At 34.2% G+C, this 16,006-nt stretch overlaps 2 protein-coding genes across 2 annotated transcripts; one reads left to right on the forward strand and one right to left on the reverse strand.

Moving 5' to 3' along the window:
• Window positions 1–4,368: 4,368 nt before the first annotated feature.
• Window positions 4,369–11,715, forward strand: LOC128181859 (glycine N-acyltransferase-like). The gene is made up of 5 exons (XM_052850405.1): window positions 4,369–4,600; window positions 6,012–6,125; window positions 6,670–6,784; window positions 9,551–9,674; window positions 10,358–11,715. The coding sequence occupies exons 1-5, from the start codon at window positions 4,520–4,522 to the stop codon at window positions 10,881–10,883; spliced, it is 960 nt and encodes a 319-aa protein (XP_052706365.1). The 5' UTR covers window positions 4,369–4,519; the 3' UTR covers window positions 10,884–11,715.
• LOC128181860 (uncharacterized) lies at window positions 11,165–12,659 on the reverse strand. Its single transcript, XM_052850407.1, has 2 exons — window positions 12,003–12,659; window positions 11,165–11,791 (listed from the first exon to the last, which is right to left on the reverse strand). Exons 1-2 carry the CDS (start codon window positions 12,498–12,500, stop codon window positions 11,753–11,755), a joined length of 537 nt encoding a protein of 178 aa, XP_052706367.1. The 5' UTR covers window positions 12,501–12,659; the 3' UTR covers window positions 11,165–11,752.
• Window positions 12,660–16,006: the final 3,347 nt, after the last annotated feature.

The following is a 16,006-nucleotide window of genomic DNA, read 5'->3' on the forward strand; positions in this document are numbered from 1 at the left end:
GGAGTTTTCTCCACCGCTAAGAACCTCTACCTCTTTCAAATAATTTTCAAAACATTCCTGCCCTTTGACGCTCGAAGCTGTCCGTATGTTACCAATGTGCTAACAATAAAATAATGAAATAAAAATAAATCACATTGCAATACCAGATCATTGGTGTTTTGTTTACACTAAATTTACAGTTGAATCTTTCGGAACAACACCCTGTATTCCAGCACAGATTTTCAAAGTTGTCGCTCTTCGTATATTATTTGAATGTGCAAAGGTCGTAAAGGTCGTTCAAGGTGGAATGCTATGAGACGACACGCATTTGAATTTTTTTGAAAAATTAGTAAAAGATAGGACCAAGTCAACGAACTTTTAAATATTTTTTAAAAATTGAAAAAAAAAAAACAACCAGAGACCAATAGGCCTTAACGGTCACCTGAATAGCATATAACCCATACACAGACTTGACGAGGAGTCTCATATTCATTTAATGGGTTTCATTCTGGAGAAGAAAAATTATAAATTTGTAATGACGACCACCTCCCTGCCTGAAATCTTTGGCAAAAAACTTAAAGACCTGGTCCACAAAATCATGAATTCAGTTTTCCTTTCAGGTGTGTGGGAGAAAAGAAGATAATTTTTAAACCTTATATGTATTACCATCTTATACATCCATTTTGGCCCTGCCCTAAGGTCAAATGCCATACTCCAGGGGACATGAAATTTAAAATTTAAGTAGAAGACTTCCTGGTAAACATAATTACGAAGTCAGTTTTTCATATAGATGTGTGAGAATTGAGAAGATTTTTAAACATTATATGCATTAACACTATATTGCCATATTGCCTCCCCCCCCCCATGTCCTGACCCAGGGGCCATGGATTTCACAATTTAGGTAGAAGAGTTAGTGGGCATCATAACCATGTATTCAGTTTTTTGCCCACATGTTTGGGAGTAAAGAAAAAGACTTTTTAAGATTAAACACATTTTTACTATATGGCCATATTGGCCCCACCCTAGAGCCTACACCCCTGACCCAGGGGTCATGAATTTAACAATTTTGGTAGAGGGCTTCATGGACATCATAATCATGAATTTAGTTTTTATCAAATATACATATGGGAGTAGAGAAGATTTTCTAAGATTTAATACATTTTTACTATATGGCCATATTGGCCCCACCCTAAAGCCAGAACCCCTGACCCAGGGGCCATGAATTTCACTATTTTGGTAGAGGGCTTCATGGACATCATATTCATGCAACCAGTTTTTTCCTCAAATATGTTGGAAAAGACAAGAAGATTTTTGAAAATTTGGCTTTTTTGCATATTTTGCCCCACGTGTGGTGCCCCAGGGGTGGTAGAGCCACGAATTTCACAATTCAGATTCCTTTAACCATAAAGATGCTTCACACTAAAAATGATAACAATTTGCCCAGTAGTTTTAAAAATTTTAAGAAGAAGTTAAAAATGTAAAATTGTTAACGGACGACGCACGACGACGGACGAAAACGGATAGCAATAGGTGACCTAAAAATTGCAAGTGCATTATGCATATGAGTGTACATCAACATTTTCAAGATACTTAAAGCACTTGGGAAAAATGTGTATAAATTCCAAAATATGGACTTCGTTCTTAATATAAACTCCTGAACTGTTGCTCTTAGTGTGTAAAATATTAAACTATCTTTTTTATTGCGAAAAAGCTTTTCAGAATAGCTAATAATCTCATGGGTTCTCTGTATCACATATGCCAAAACTATAAAGTATGTAATAAAAATTAAAATACGGACATTTTAGACCTATGATATTTTAATTTTTCCTTTACTAGATGATAGTTTGGAAAATAGTTTATGGCGTAAAATATCATTTGTCAAAGTTTAAGGCAGGTATGATGGTTCATATGTTGACCACTCAGCCTCCTTAAAATTGTCACCTTTACACATAATACTGTGGTTTCATTAATATTCAAGGGTATCAATTTCCTGAGTAAAGCGAAAATCACACTTTCAAGGACACGTAAATTCTTCGCCAATGACCCTATCAATACAAAATGTTAGTAGAAATTGCACTTCGATGAACATTTAATTTCGTGGATGAATTTAAGAACGAAATCCACGAAAATTGGTATTCAACGAATATTAATGAAACCACAGTAGGCAGTTGTTACCGAGGCAGCGGGGTCACATGTAAGACTTGATATTAGATTTCAAATAAATTCAAATATAAATACCTTTTTTTAAATCAAATTATAAACATTTTCTGATAATTCCAGTCAGCAAAAGTTTGTACAATCATGTAATTATATGACGTTTAATTTTGAAAATTTTTAAATTCAAGGGCAGGTCTATTACATTTTTTAGAACGATCCTTAAATTTGTATTCTTATTGTCCACTTTTATCTGTTGTTATTCAAAAGCATATATAAGTGAGCAGACAGTTTAAATACATAAAATACATAAAGTAGGATAAAACTAATCCAATGACATGTTAAATTACAGTTGTAATCCTTACAACCCCCCCCCCCTTCCTCGTCTTAAACATTTTCACATTTTGCTCTACGGTCGTTACACGTTTCTCGGTCTTTAATAATCTTACTGTGTATATCAGATAACAGACCGATAAATTAACCATCCAGTTCGATCATTTCTAAAATTAAGTTGCATGCCAATTTAAACAAACTAAATAAATATACTTTTAATTGATGTGTTATTCAATTACCCTTTTAAAACGTTTTCATATCACGTCTATAAAAAACGTGATATGGCATAAAATAAAAACATGCAAGTGTTTTCAATTGTTTCGCCTTAGATCAAAGAGGGGCTTTGTTTTGGGTCAGACTAACATATCCAATGTTGTTTAAACACACAGGGATCACGTTTTTGCTTGCATGTGAAAAGTTCAGGTAAAAACTATGGTGTGCTGTAACGAGCAAAATCGTCAATATATTGAAAACTCTCAAATCATCGTGAAGTAGTTATAATAAAAGATTTGACTGGTTAAGAAATTGCCCAGTGGCGTTAGATCTACCTTGCAACTGAAAAATGATTTTTTTTTCGCCATAAACTATTATTTTTTTATTCGAATTTGAACATTTTAATTTCTGTATTTTTTATACAGAGCCCATCGAGGAAAATAATCTAGACTATGATGGACACTGCCGTTATTCCCTCTTTAATGTCAAAAGTACTGTACTCGCTATTTTGTTATGGATTAACCAAAATTGACACTTTAAAAAGTTTAACTGATACATATTATTTATGCTTTTATTTTAGCTGTAAGTTAAAATTGAACTTTTTACTCGCCTCATGGTTAAGAACCATGCACATGTGCAAATGTACATTACAAAATATAGATTTGAGTGCAACTGCATTTTATTCCAGTACTGTTTGTTTAAGAAGCGGTACCCTAGTAACTTCTAATTTTAAAAGTAAAACGTGTCGAATCTGTTTTTACTTATGTTTTAGTCCCCTACCGGTTTTCACCGGAGGGGACTATAGCTTTCCTCTGCGTCCGTCAGTCCGTCCGTCTGTCCGTCTGTCTGTCCAACTTCAGTTTTCCACACTTTTTTTTCTTTATGCGTTTGAGGAATAATGTGAAATTTGCTGAACAGCTTCAAAATGTCAAACTACAGATCAAGTTTACACTTTTGTAGCGTCTGGTTGACATATTTTTGAGAAAATTAATTTTTTATATTCCATTTCTTAAATGTTCGGGTTTGTTATCGGGTTCGGTGTGAATAATTGAATAAACGAGGAAAGTATGTAGTCAGTAATAATATCGTGCATTACTTGCACGATTCCTTTTATTATTTCTAACAAACAAATAGGTTCTGTAAAATAGTTCAAGCATTGTGTTGTAAATTTAATGACAGGTTTTTTTTTGTATTATTACAATCGGGTTCGTTATCGGGTTGGTCTGTTGATACGAGGTACAAACGACGCAAAGAAATGATATTCTGCATAACAGTGCATGGTTTTCACAGATTTCTACAAACAGGTACGGGGCGTGTATTGCTTATGCAATACTCTCAGAATGCTTGTTAACAAATGTCATATCGAATTACATAAATACAATTCATGGTGTCCAATATCTTAATTTTTAAAGGTTGTAATTTACATTTTGTCAAACAAGCTGAAAGAATTGGTAAAATTTATCAATGTTTCAGCTGCAAAGCCCAGGTACATTAGAATAAAATCATAAGTCAATTATGTCCGTATTAAAAAATCTAGAACCGGTTCTAACCGATTAAGCAGCAAAGAAGGATATATAATCATTCAAAACACTGTAAACAGGACATTGTTACATTGAAGTATTATTAAATCCCTTCCGCGCTTCCGTATGTAAACAAATAAACGTCAGTGAAGCGTGGATCGACCTTGACTGATCATTCACCAGAGAGGCCAACCCCACGTGCCATTTGATCGCAAGACGCTTACACACAAGTACACGCTGAGAAGGAGAGGATATAGTGAACAACGAGGCAGGGTTTTGTGTATTATTTTTATTTTAGAAGAAAAACGGGTAACACTGTTATGATTTACAAAATCCTAGACAAAGAAGAGATCGGAGAGCTTAAAGAAGAGTTATCTTGTGGATTACCGGGCACGGCTAAGGTATATATATCGTCATTGTTTGTGTTTTGAACTCTTGGTGTCCATTTTTATGATTTTATCCATGTACAGCATCGAAGTAACTGTTCCTGTCGTGACAAAATATATATTTTTTCTGATTATGTTTTTCAAACCTGACCAGGAAGCCCAAAAAAAAAGGGGGGGGGGGGAAATAACAAAATCTACATGCTTGTTTGAAAGGCGTGCTTGAATTTGTTGATATTGCTCTTTAAGTTTTATTCAAGTGTCTATCAATGTATTGTGCTTGTTTGAATGTAGCAGTGTTGTAATAAACACGTTTAATAAAATTTAAATATGTTTTGTCAGTACAAAAGTTCAATGACTAACGTACTCATAAACTGCATTTATCCAGAAAAAGTCAGCATAATTCATTGCTTTGCCGTGTCTGTGTATGCAGTGCTTATTGATTTTAACGAAATAAAAAGCTGGAAAGTGATTCAGCAAGTGAAGTCTTTCTGTCGTAATGAGTAAGTTTTGTTGAGTGTTGACTTCCTGCTTGTCAACGTGGTCAGGGGTATTAAGTGCCTCGAAAATCTCATTGATTACAGCTGGGTGTTTAGTGAGAGCGCCGTTCATAATCACTTATGTTTACCACACTGCACTTTTATCTGTATTTTTATCAAACATCCCCAAAGCTGTTACCATAGCTTTGTCGTATGTTTATACAAGGAAATATGTTTAAGTTTGATGTACAAAAAAATCTATATAGGCGTGGTTCATTTCAACATGATACGTTGAATTTTGCTTGAAATACAGCATTATGCATGTATTAACTATAAAAGCAACTCAATTAAACGTATTTAAATTCATTTTATTTTATAATTCACAACAGAGATTTTACACATCAACATTTTCTTTGAAACTCGATCGTTTTCAATTTTTTCTTGCAGTTTTCTTCTAGGTTTTCCTTGGTATTGATTTTTTTAATCGCGACAATAAGATCATGCATCTAATACAGATCTGCAGCAGCCATATGCATTATAGTCTGAGAGCAAATTCCAGATAGAGCTAGAAAATTCTTGAGAGAAAAAAAAACGAAGAGGAGTGCAAACGTATTAAACATTTTATTAAGTGGAATCCGGTTGGCGCTCCTAACACTAAAATTTACGAGAATTTCAGATGAGATTGTAATTCTTAAAATAAATTCTAGAGAAATCCCTACTATTGTTTAACAATGGCGAGATTTGTGAAGGCAGAAACCTCTTACATGTAATAACACTCAGCAAATAGACTCGGAAAAAGGGAAGGGAAAATTTCGAAATAGACTTGTAGAAGAAACTGAAGTTATTTCGATTCAGGAAATTTGATATGATATATTTATAATGCTTACATGTTTATTTGTCCCCAAGGTGTTTATTTATAATGCATATGCATGTCATTGATTTTCTTGTAGATTTATTATGTGATAAGGAATGCTTTAGATGACAACCTAAGTGGGTTCGAGGTGGTCGTAGACAATTGGCCAAAATGGAACTGTATTTTGTTACGCCCAGAATCATCTGATAAGGTATGTAGACAATATCATGAAAGCAAAAGCAATGAAAAGGTAATAAAATATTCACCGAGCCCGAAGCGCGAGGCTAATATACATGTAGAACTTTGATGGTAGTTAAATTATCGTATTGATCGGGAGGAGGGGGGGGGGGGGGCTGCAAAAAATGAGCTAGCCTAGCACAGGGAAAAGTTATATTTAAGATATGAATCATATTCATATATGTGTGATGAGTAGATAAGTTATGTGTCCTGTTAAAATGCCATTATGCATGATAAATGTATGTTTATGAAATGTATATGGAATGGCAATGTTTTTAAATCAATTGTATAAGATGACAGTAAACATTTGACAACAGGGCTTTATTTATTCGGATTTAGAAAGTTCCCGCAATTTTATTTTAAATTCGATAACCTTTTGAACTTTCGAGGCAAGACTAAGAAACCATAAAATATTTTTTAACTAGCTTCAACTTTGCGCAAAATTGAAAAACTGATGAATTTATCTGTAGAATGTCTTTTTAAGCTTTGACGATAAGGGTTTGTGTTGACTCTTGCAGGTCCTGAACTATTTTAAGCAGACCCATATATGTCACACGAAAAGTGTTTCCGCCTTGAAATATTTTCTTCAGCGACCCGGGCTTATCGACTGGAGCCAGCCGATAAACTTTACAGGTAAAATTTACCTTAACACCAGCAGTACTGATATAGATAACCGCATTAAACAAGAGATCTGTCCAAAACCGATGTTATTCATATGACGCGAACATACACAGATTGGAAAGGGGGGGGGGTTAAGAAATTATCAATTCAATTGGCAATACTTTACACATTGTGTTGAATGCTGATTGTTAAAATTGTGTTTATACTCACTTAACACCATTCGTACTGGTAAATATAGCCGCAAAGATTACCAGTATGCCCAGAAAGGTGCTTCAAATGACCCGAACTTGTACATGTTGTACACAAACAATTGGAGGGGGTGGTTAGCACTTTTTTTAGTAGATTGCTTGTTGTACAACATCATTCTGTTATCATCTTAAAATACAATTTACATAAAAAGTGAATGTAGACTATAATTTTTATTGATCCATGAAATAATTAAACGAAATACACCCATCTGACAGAGGTAAGCGTGTTAACTCCTTTCAAGGTGGCAGTCAAATACCGTGTATATTAAAGCATTCAAGTCTATATATGTTCTCAACCATTTCTTTCAAATTTTTTTAGTGTTGTCATAAAATCTCACACCTTTGCTTTTATAACTTACATACATACGTACATTATTTTGTTCATGCTATTGAAAGTGCCTTTACAGCGATTTCTCGGCTAGCCGTCGCGAACTTTGATAACAAAAATATACATCTTTAAGAAAATGTCAAGCTAAACATATTTGGTTTATGTTAATATTTTAATGACATGAAAAATGTTATGATACTCGGCAATCTCTTTGACGCACGATATCGGCTATTGTGTTGCCTTCGTGCCCAAGATGTATTTTATTATCACTTTTAGGGGTAAATATCCTCTGATATTTCAGTGAGGGCAACAGCCTTTCATTTAATCACGCAGACAGCGCATGGAAGAACAATTCTGAAAACCTTTACTGATAAAAATATTAATTAAGCATGCGCTTAAAGGTAACGCGTGCATTCAGTCCATCTTACATGTACTTTCAAAGACAAAACGTGTTCTGAAATGTGACAAATACTGAAATTGTAGAAAATTACAAAACAGCCATAAACTTATTAAATACGTTTAATATTATATTAAACGGCTAACGTGTTTATTTTATGCGTTAAAGGCAAAAGTAAAAGATTACTGTAGGTAAATTGGTGTATATTTTGACCTAGTGACCTACTGATATAAATGTTTTGGCTGGCGGGAAAATGCAGGTTACCTGTGACTGCTCTTTACACATGTGCGCAAAACGTATACATTTCACGTTGATAATTGAAACAATTAACGGTGGTTATTTCATACTGTTTAATTGTAGATTTTGTTTTTAAAATTACACATGGCGTTTATTTTTATATGGTAGAGGCATCACCGTATTTTGTTGTGATGAATAAAAAAACACCATCAGTTTCACTAATCATTTTTTTTTATTAAGTAAACATGCACCGCACGTGTTTGCCGATTCACGTTTGACAGAACATGGTTCCTTTAGAGTTAAATCATCAGGCGCATTCTGATATGCATTTTTAAAAGACACCGAAGAGACGTTTTGATAAAATCTCTTTTTAACAACCCAATTGCAAATGTATGTCAGTTGGCCATTCACATTTACTGCAACGTAATCGAAAGAATCGGTGCAGTAATTATCAGCGCATTTAAACAGTGTGATAATTCTGCCTAAGATCACAAGACATGGCCATCCAAGTACTGATTTACCAATTTATAGTTACATGTATATTCAGAGTAAAAAAAAAAAGATTAACGTTCATTAAAAATAGCTATTAATTATCGATTGGTCGGCAGTGTATTGTGGTTAGATAAATTTACTATTTCTAAAAACGTTTAATTCCTTAAAGGATATCTTTTGGAAGCTAACGGTATAAGCGGCCGAAGAGTAATATCAATGTGCATCGATATAGATCTACAATGTAATTACAATTCAAAAATAAACAATGAAAGATATCGAAATAAAAAAGGTAAAAAGAAAGAGACGTTAGGTTAATAGTTATTCATTAATTATTATTGTTATGTAAGTACGTAATTAAAATATAAATTTTGCATGGTCATTTAGATTTGATCTTGTGTTTCTTCCATAAAGTAAACCCACATCACATCAATATGTCAAAGATGTACATGTAATAATACTGCTAAAATACTTTCCATCAAATTAATATAAAATTGTACGATTTACTTTTTTCAAGGCAACAGAAAATAAATGTTTTCTTCTATATGTGCATATGTCATGCAAAATGATTTGCCAAGGAAGTTGGAATCCTAGATTATTTCGAAGTAATCTATTTACGAATGTAAAATTTCATAACACAGACATTGAGTCGGCCTCGTCGTAAGCTGCTTTACAATTAATCAAAAATAAATATTAATCCCTTAAATTGGAATTTTTGCGGAATGTTTTTGAGATATTTTTATTTATAGACTGTCTCTAATTCAAACATAAGTAATAAAGAATATCACATTTAAAAAAAAAATATTTGGGATATTGATCATGAATTTGGTTGGTCAAATCTACATTGATGACGTGATTGATCAACTTCATGTATCAAGTGAATAAACTCAATATATTTTGCGAATGACTGAATAAAATAATACAACATTGAATCCATATTATATAAACAAGATGAAATAGATTGGTATCACAATGGCCGTTATTGGATCGCATTGAAAACAAATGGACTAGGTCCTAGCGAAATATAATTGTGAAAAGTCAATTTTTGATACATTATATTAATAAAATTATATTTGCAGGAGTACCAAGTGATGTGATACCCGTACTAAGCGAAGTCTGCAGAAAACATGGCGGACAAATAACTTCCAAAGAATCACGGCTCATGTACGCATGGAGCAGACCTACTCCCCCTGATATGCCAACGTAAGAATAATGAATTTGTTGGTTTTTTTTTTTCAAATTTCCTAAAACATTTGGAACTCAATTTCAAAAACTATAAACCCAAACAGCAGGAAATTGGTTTTTAACCGGGTTTTCCAACGGGAAAATCCGGTTATTAAAGTGGTGAAAACGGCGGGCGGGCGGCTGCCAAAAGGGTACCCTCATTGTACGGATAACTCCTTCTAGAGTTCTCAAGATAGAAAGTTGTTCTTTTGCAGATCAATTGTACATATATCAGAGGTGTGCATATTGCTAGGATTTTGATTTCCAATAATTTATGAAAAAAATACCAGCTTTTTAACTTAGTCATTGTTTGGCAAAATATTGCATATAGGGTACCCTCATTGTACGGTTAACTCCCCCTACAGTTCTCAAGATAGGAAGTTGTTCTTTTGCAGATCAATTATACATATATCAGAGGTGTGCATATTGCTAGGATTTTGATTTCCGATAATTTATGAAAAAAATACCAGCAATTGAATTTTTTGGCAAAGTATTGCATATAGGGTACTCCATTTCACTGGATACGGGTTGACATGGATTATGGATACAGTTCACATAAATGAAAACCCGGTTTACTGTCACATTGACAGCTTTTCACTTGTTTTTATTAAATTGCATATTTTTAAAATTGCTTAAAATTTTTTTTTTATCTCATATGACAGAATCCCGGATGGAGTCACTTTATCGGCGTTGAAACCGGAACACGCAAAGGTTTTAAAAAGCGACTGGGCAAAGCAGAGCAACGCCGATGAATTGGAAGGTTACTTCAGAAGTGTCATCGAAAAGTTCGAGAGCAGCTGCCTGCTGGACAAGAACGGCAGGATTCTGGCCTATATATGTATGCAGTACAACGGTTCTATCGCTATGATTTATGTTTTACCCGAGTTCAGAAAGGAAGGCTATTTCGATATCCTCATCAGCGACCTGACTCGAAAACTTTTAGCGAAGAGTGATATAGTGTACGGTTTTATTCCATCCAACGATACCTCTCTCATCAATACCTCCCGGAAGCTGGGCTTTGAATGGGTCCCACAGGGCAACATGACCTGGACACGGTTCACGCCAAATGTCCTCCGAAAACAGCAGCAGAGGGCGGCGTTCGAGTCCTCCCCAGTTGGCGACGTCTTTCCAGAAAATCTCGACACTTTGTTAAAAAACCAGCTCGGTGTTCCTTTAGTCAATATATGACGAGGGAATTTCTTTTTTCTTCCCTAAAATTGTTATGAACCAAGACAGCATATCAGATTTTTGTTTTGAGAATATTGTTATGTTGAATGTTATGAATTATTTACTTATTTATTGTTTTTATTTCTCTTTTTGAAATGAACAAACTGTTTTTCATGGAGACCCAAATCATTTGTTATTTCATTAAGTCTAACTGTAAGAAAAATGGTTGCTAGAGAGAGAGAGAGAGAGAGAGAGAGAGACTGTCTGAGCATGACATTTTTAGATGAATTTAGACCGCTTAAAATGGCAGACATACATGTATCATTGAAAGTGCAAAATTTTATATGAACTCTAGATAATAAGCATTCTGTACAAGACAACAATAAGTAACCTGTCATATTATTAATTATGTTTTGCATTGGTTTTTGTTATTGAGCAGTTATCGTTCTTGGAAACTGTTACTAACCTAGTTGCTGCATGTAGGTCTTCCTTTACATTCTTTTTTTTAAATGCATTTTCTATGTATACACAAAATATTATACAGAAACAGAGCTTCAAATGTTGTCATTTTTTCTCATTTTTTATTTCCGTTTTAGAAATAATAATTTTTATATAAAAAAACCAAGAAACTAGAGCATGTTGTCGGATATATTCGTATATCAACCTGCATTTTTCTGTCTACCTTTTACAATAGCTTCTACGTAATTCCAATTTTCTATAATTTCGTGACTTGGATTGTGGTTGCATACGAATGAATTCATGCATGCGGACATTATTCATAAATGTTCATTTCATTTGTTATACATGAAAATCACAGACTATTTGAAGGAAATAAAACAATTTGTTGATTGTTCCTGTTTGTTCAAGTTTATTTAAACAGATTGCTACATTCAATCCTTTTTCTCTCTGAACCAGCAATTTGATGATTTCTACGAAAATGCAAGAAACAATATAAGTTAAAACAAATTTAAAAATTGAAGTTCTGTTTTCAGAATCTGTATTTTTTTTTAATCGGAATGAGCAAAATTAATCCAAAGCTTCCATATTCAACAATAAATACATTGGTGTCAACTGAAAAACCAAGTTTCCGTCGTCTTTTGAAAAAAATAATGTAGATTTTTGTTTTTATCTTTCACTTACTGCACTCTGAACGGTCCAGAGAAACGTAGGTTTCTTGGATTGACTGTTAGGTCCGTTTCCGGTGTACTTCGGAAGTCCCGGACGAAGGTAGCGACAATTATTAAGAACAGACCACTCCGAATCTTTAATTGGTCCACGACATGGGGTAGGGAACAACACCTTCCTTTTCTGCACGACAGGTAATTCAACCGTTTTATAAATTGGCGGCAACGTTAATGGTTGACGGTAGTTCTTCGATCTGCATGGCTGAATTTCCAAACTCTCGTCCACGTATCGCGTGGCGTCGCTTCTTCTCAACTCGTCTCGGCGCCTCGCATTGCAATACCAGCACGCTGTGTTGTTTATTTTTTCCCTTTCGATCTGGAGCATCAGTCTTGTGATATTTCGGAACAACCGGGTAAACGCTTGTTGATGCTCCGAATGGCTGTCATTAACTTCCGGTTTCGGGGGTTTTCTTCTCCGATTTTTCGATTTTCGACTGCACACAAGACTCGACATTTTCGATTTCAAAACAATTTCAAAACCACTTCACAGAAACCTTGATTATTTTAAAAAGGAAATGTTGTTTTGGTCAGAAAATTATAACTCCCCACTAGCTCGCTTTATCTGCTTCAAAGCCGTTTTACATCTCGTGTGCTCTGACCTCAAAGTAATATGTCTTGCTGTAGATGGTTTTGTCTTGTATTGTCTTAATTGTCATCTCAATATTTAATGATGCCTGTGGTAATTCGGGCTACAAACGTCTAAAGCACTCGATCTGGGCACGTTACCTGTAGGGGATTTATGTCCAATTTGCGACAAGCTTACAAGATGCAATTTTCTACAAATGGAAAAATTTAATCAAGAGAGTGTATTGATTTTCCAAAGGTTATAAGATACAGTAATTAAGATTTGTGATTCCGTGTAAGGCATAAGATGAAGAATGAAAAACGGATATTTTCTATGAGAAATTGTAATATTTCTTTTACATATAGGAAGACGGGATAACTTATAATTGTGAAAGTTTTTAAAGCTTTTCTAGAAAACATGTTTTACTATATATTAATTACTATTCCTGATGTTAAAGAGAAACAAATCTAACATTTGTTATATTTTAAATTATAAATCATAGATATAATACTAACTGATACATTACATGCAGATATATTTTGTATATCGTCTGAAACATACATATGTAATTATACTGTATTTCCATTTTTTACAAAACTACGAATGCGTTTTTTGTTTACGTGGTGTGTTTTTAATGTTATTATTCGATGAATACTTTTTGGAACCGTTCGATCAGGTGAGAATCTTTCTCCTTAACCTTCTTTTTGGTCAAAGGTCAAAGTTGAAAACATCAAATATCAAAGTCATATAACAGACCTCTGTATAAGTTTTTTTTCTCTTTTGGTCCTGAATATTTTCATCATTGCCAAGCTTGCCATTCAGGAGCTCTTCTAACTAAATATAGCGTGGTTTATTAATGGTGCATCGTTATTCATCATTATGTAATCTATAAAAGAAATAAATGAGAAATTTATGGGCAAAACACGTCGTGTTCTAATTTACAGACAAAATTAAATGAAAAGTTCTGAGACAACTATAGACGGCCGAATGCATCAAGTGCATACCCGGTAAGACATTTAACAACAAACAATGATCGCTCGCCATTTTCAATGCAACCAAAACTACACTGATCCTATGCAAGATGACGTTGGCTCTGGCACGATGCATGCATAAAGATTCCTCAATGACCATAGGCACCGAACATACGTAACCTTTTACATACGTAAAAGACTCGATCAAACGGACTTGTGGCGTTCAAATCTCATTAAAAGGCAATCAAACTCTCGACTGATACTTAGCTGCAGGTCTGTAGCTTCCGGTCTGAAAAAATTTGGATGGACGACCTGGGAACTACAGTGCCTCCCATAGTAAAAATCTGCAATTTTGAATATTTTTATTTTTTTTCAAGGAAAATAATATTGGTTCAAAACGGCAACAACCATCCGGATCTCTTTACACACGCAATGAAGAGTTATCATTCTTGGGATGCTTTCTGTAGGTTTTATCCTTATTCAAATGAAGGATATATAAATAGGCGATTGACGATAATTGTAACTATTTAATTTGCAAGGATAATGGGAGAAAAATAGAAGCAAAGTAGAGTAGCATTTATGGCATCTAAAATTTATGTATTTTTTTCACTATCAAAACATACCGGTTTGGGTAGGGGTATAATTTCTTTGTATTATGAAAAAAATTTATAACATCAGGTGCCTGTGCATTTATTAAGTATCTTGTAATTATATTACCGTAACGGTAGAAAATTTTCTAATCTTATATTATATGTTATTATGAAATTGATATAAAAAAACAATTAACAATAGAAATATGCAATGCAAATGCATAAAGATTGCATACATTAAATGTGTGCATTCTGGATTTAAGCCACTCTTTCTAAATATGAATTATTATCCGTGATTATAATAACGCCATCAACAGGTTTTCGTGCATCTTTAAGTATCAATGATAATAGCCCTTGTTCGCTGATTGTAACGGCATTCTACGTTTATCGGAAATCGGATAGTAATTACGCGCGGAGGTACATGTAGAGGGCAAATTAGAAATTCAAATTTCTTAAATTTACGTAGTAAAATTACAGGATATATGCCCCGGTACCCCTCCAGCAAACTTACTTATCCCTCGGACCCCCACCGCCTTCCCCGGAAACTTGAATATACCTCGGACACTCCTTGGAAAAAATTCTGGATCCACACTTGATTCTAAAACATTTTTACAATAAAACCATAATGTTATTAGAATTTGGGTAATGACCGGTATCGGGTTCGTTCGCCCTATCCACCTGTTCGCCTTAGTCCGTTCGCTCTAAGTCCGTTCGCTCTAATTATCGTTCGCCCTAAACCTCGTTCGCTCCTTGTTTATTAATAAACCACATTATAAGTTATTTCATTTACCTTAATAAATGAAAACTTTGAGTCCAACTTTGTGTTTTATACTTCCGTCTAAGTCTAATTATGCGGAGAAAATATAACGAGATTTATAATGATCTTAAAAACCCCACAAACAACGTTTTGAACCGTATACGAATCATCATATCCGTTTGTTTGTTGGTCCAATTATTGGGTATATATCATAACTTTTCAAACCAAAAAAACCGTCAAAATTTTATAATTATAATACACGCAAGTTAATGGCTCATATATTACTAAGCCATCCGCACATCCCCCCCCCCCCCCATCGTCGGAAAAGGGGGGGGGGGGGTCCGAGGGATAATTTGGCGGGGGTGCAGGTCTTTTTCAATTCCTATTTTCTGAAAATTAAGTGATAATTTTGAATTTTCCGAAGGGGGGGATGCAATCCTCTGGATCCGTGCATGAATAAGCCATTACTATTTGTATTCATAATTCATATCGTCTTGTGACCTTGTGGTTCAAAGGTCATGATAATGGTATTACATTTGTCATATTTGACCAACACCATGAAAATAGTGATGAATAGAAGGGTCTTGGGATTCAAAATTTTAAGTTCATTACCTCTAAATCCAGAGTAAAATTCTCGAGATACTGTATATGTTATTAAGAAACTACGGTGTATAGGGTTATTTTCGCCCCATGTTATTGTCGTCGTTCTACACATACTAACGGCTCTGCCCCGTCTTCAATTCGCCCAGATGGAATTTCGTTAAAACTCATATTATTTGCACAAGTGGAATTCGCCCAGTTTTAAATTCGCCCTCTGACATTGAGGGCGGAAGGGACAAATATAAAACTGAGGCGAATATTTATCTGTATACAGTATAGCTGCTGCGACGTCACGTGTTGTGTTTAGTATGACATTGTATAAAATTGCAAAGCAAAGTTAAACAGTTCAAATAGAGATATAAAAAAAGTTCTAAAAACTATAACAGTTTTTTGATAACACATTTTCTGAGATGGGTCGTTTGATTTACATACACGATTGGTTCTATAACGATATCATTCATCATCAACGAAATTATT

The sequence above is a fragment of the Crassostrea angulata genome, chromosome 4 (assembly GCF_025612915.1).
Source record: "Crassostrea angulata isolate pt1a10 chromosome 4, ASM2561291v2, whole genome shotgun sequence".
Lineage (NCBI taxonomy): Eukaryota > Metazoa > Mollusca > Bivalvia > Ostreida > Ostreidae > Magallana > Magallana angulata.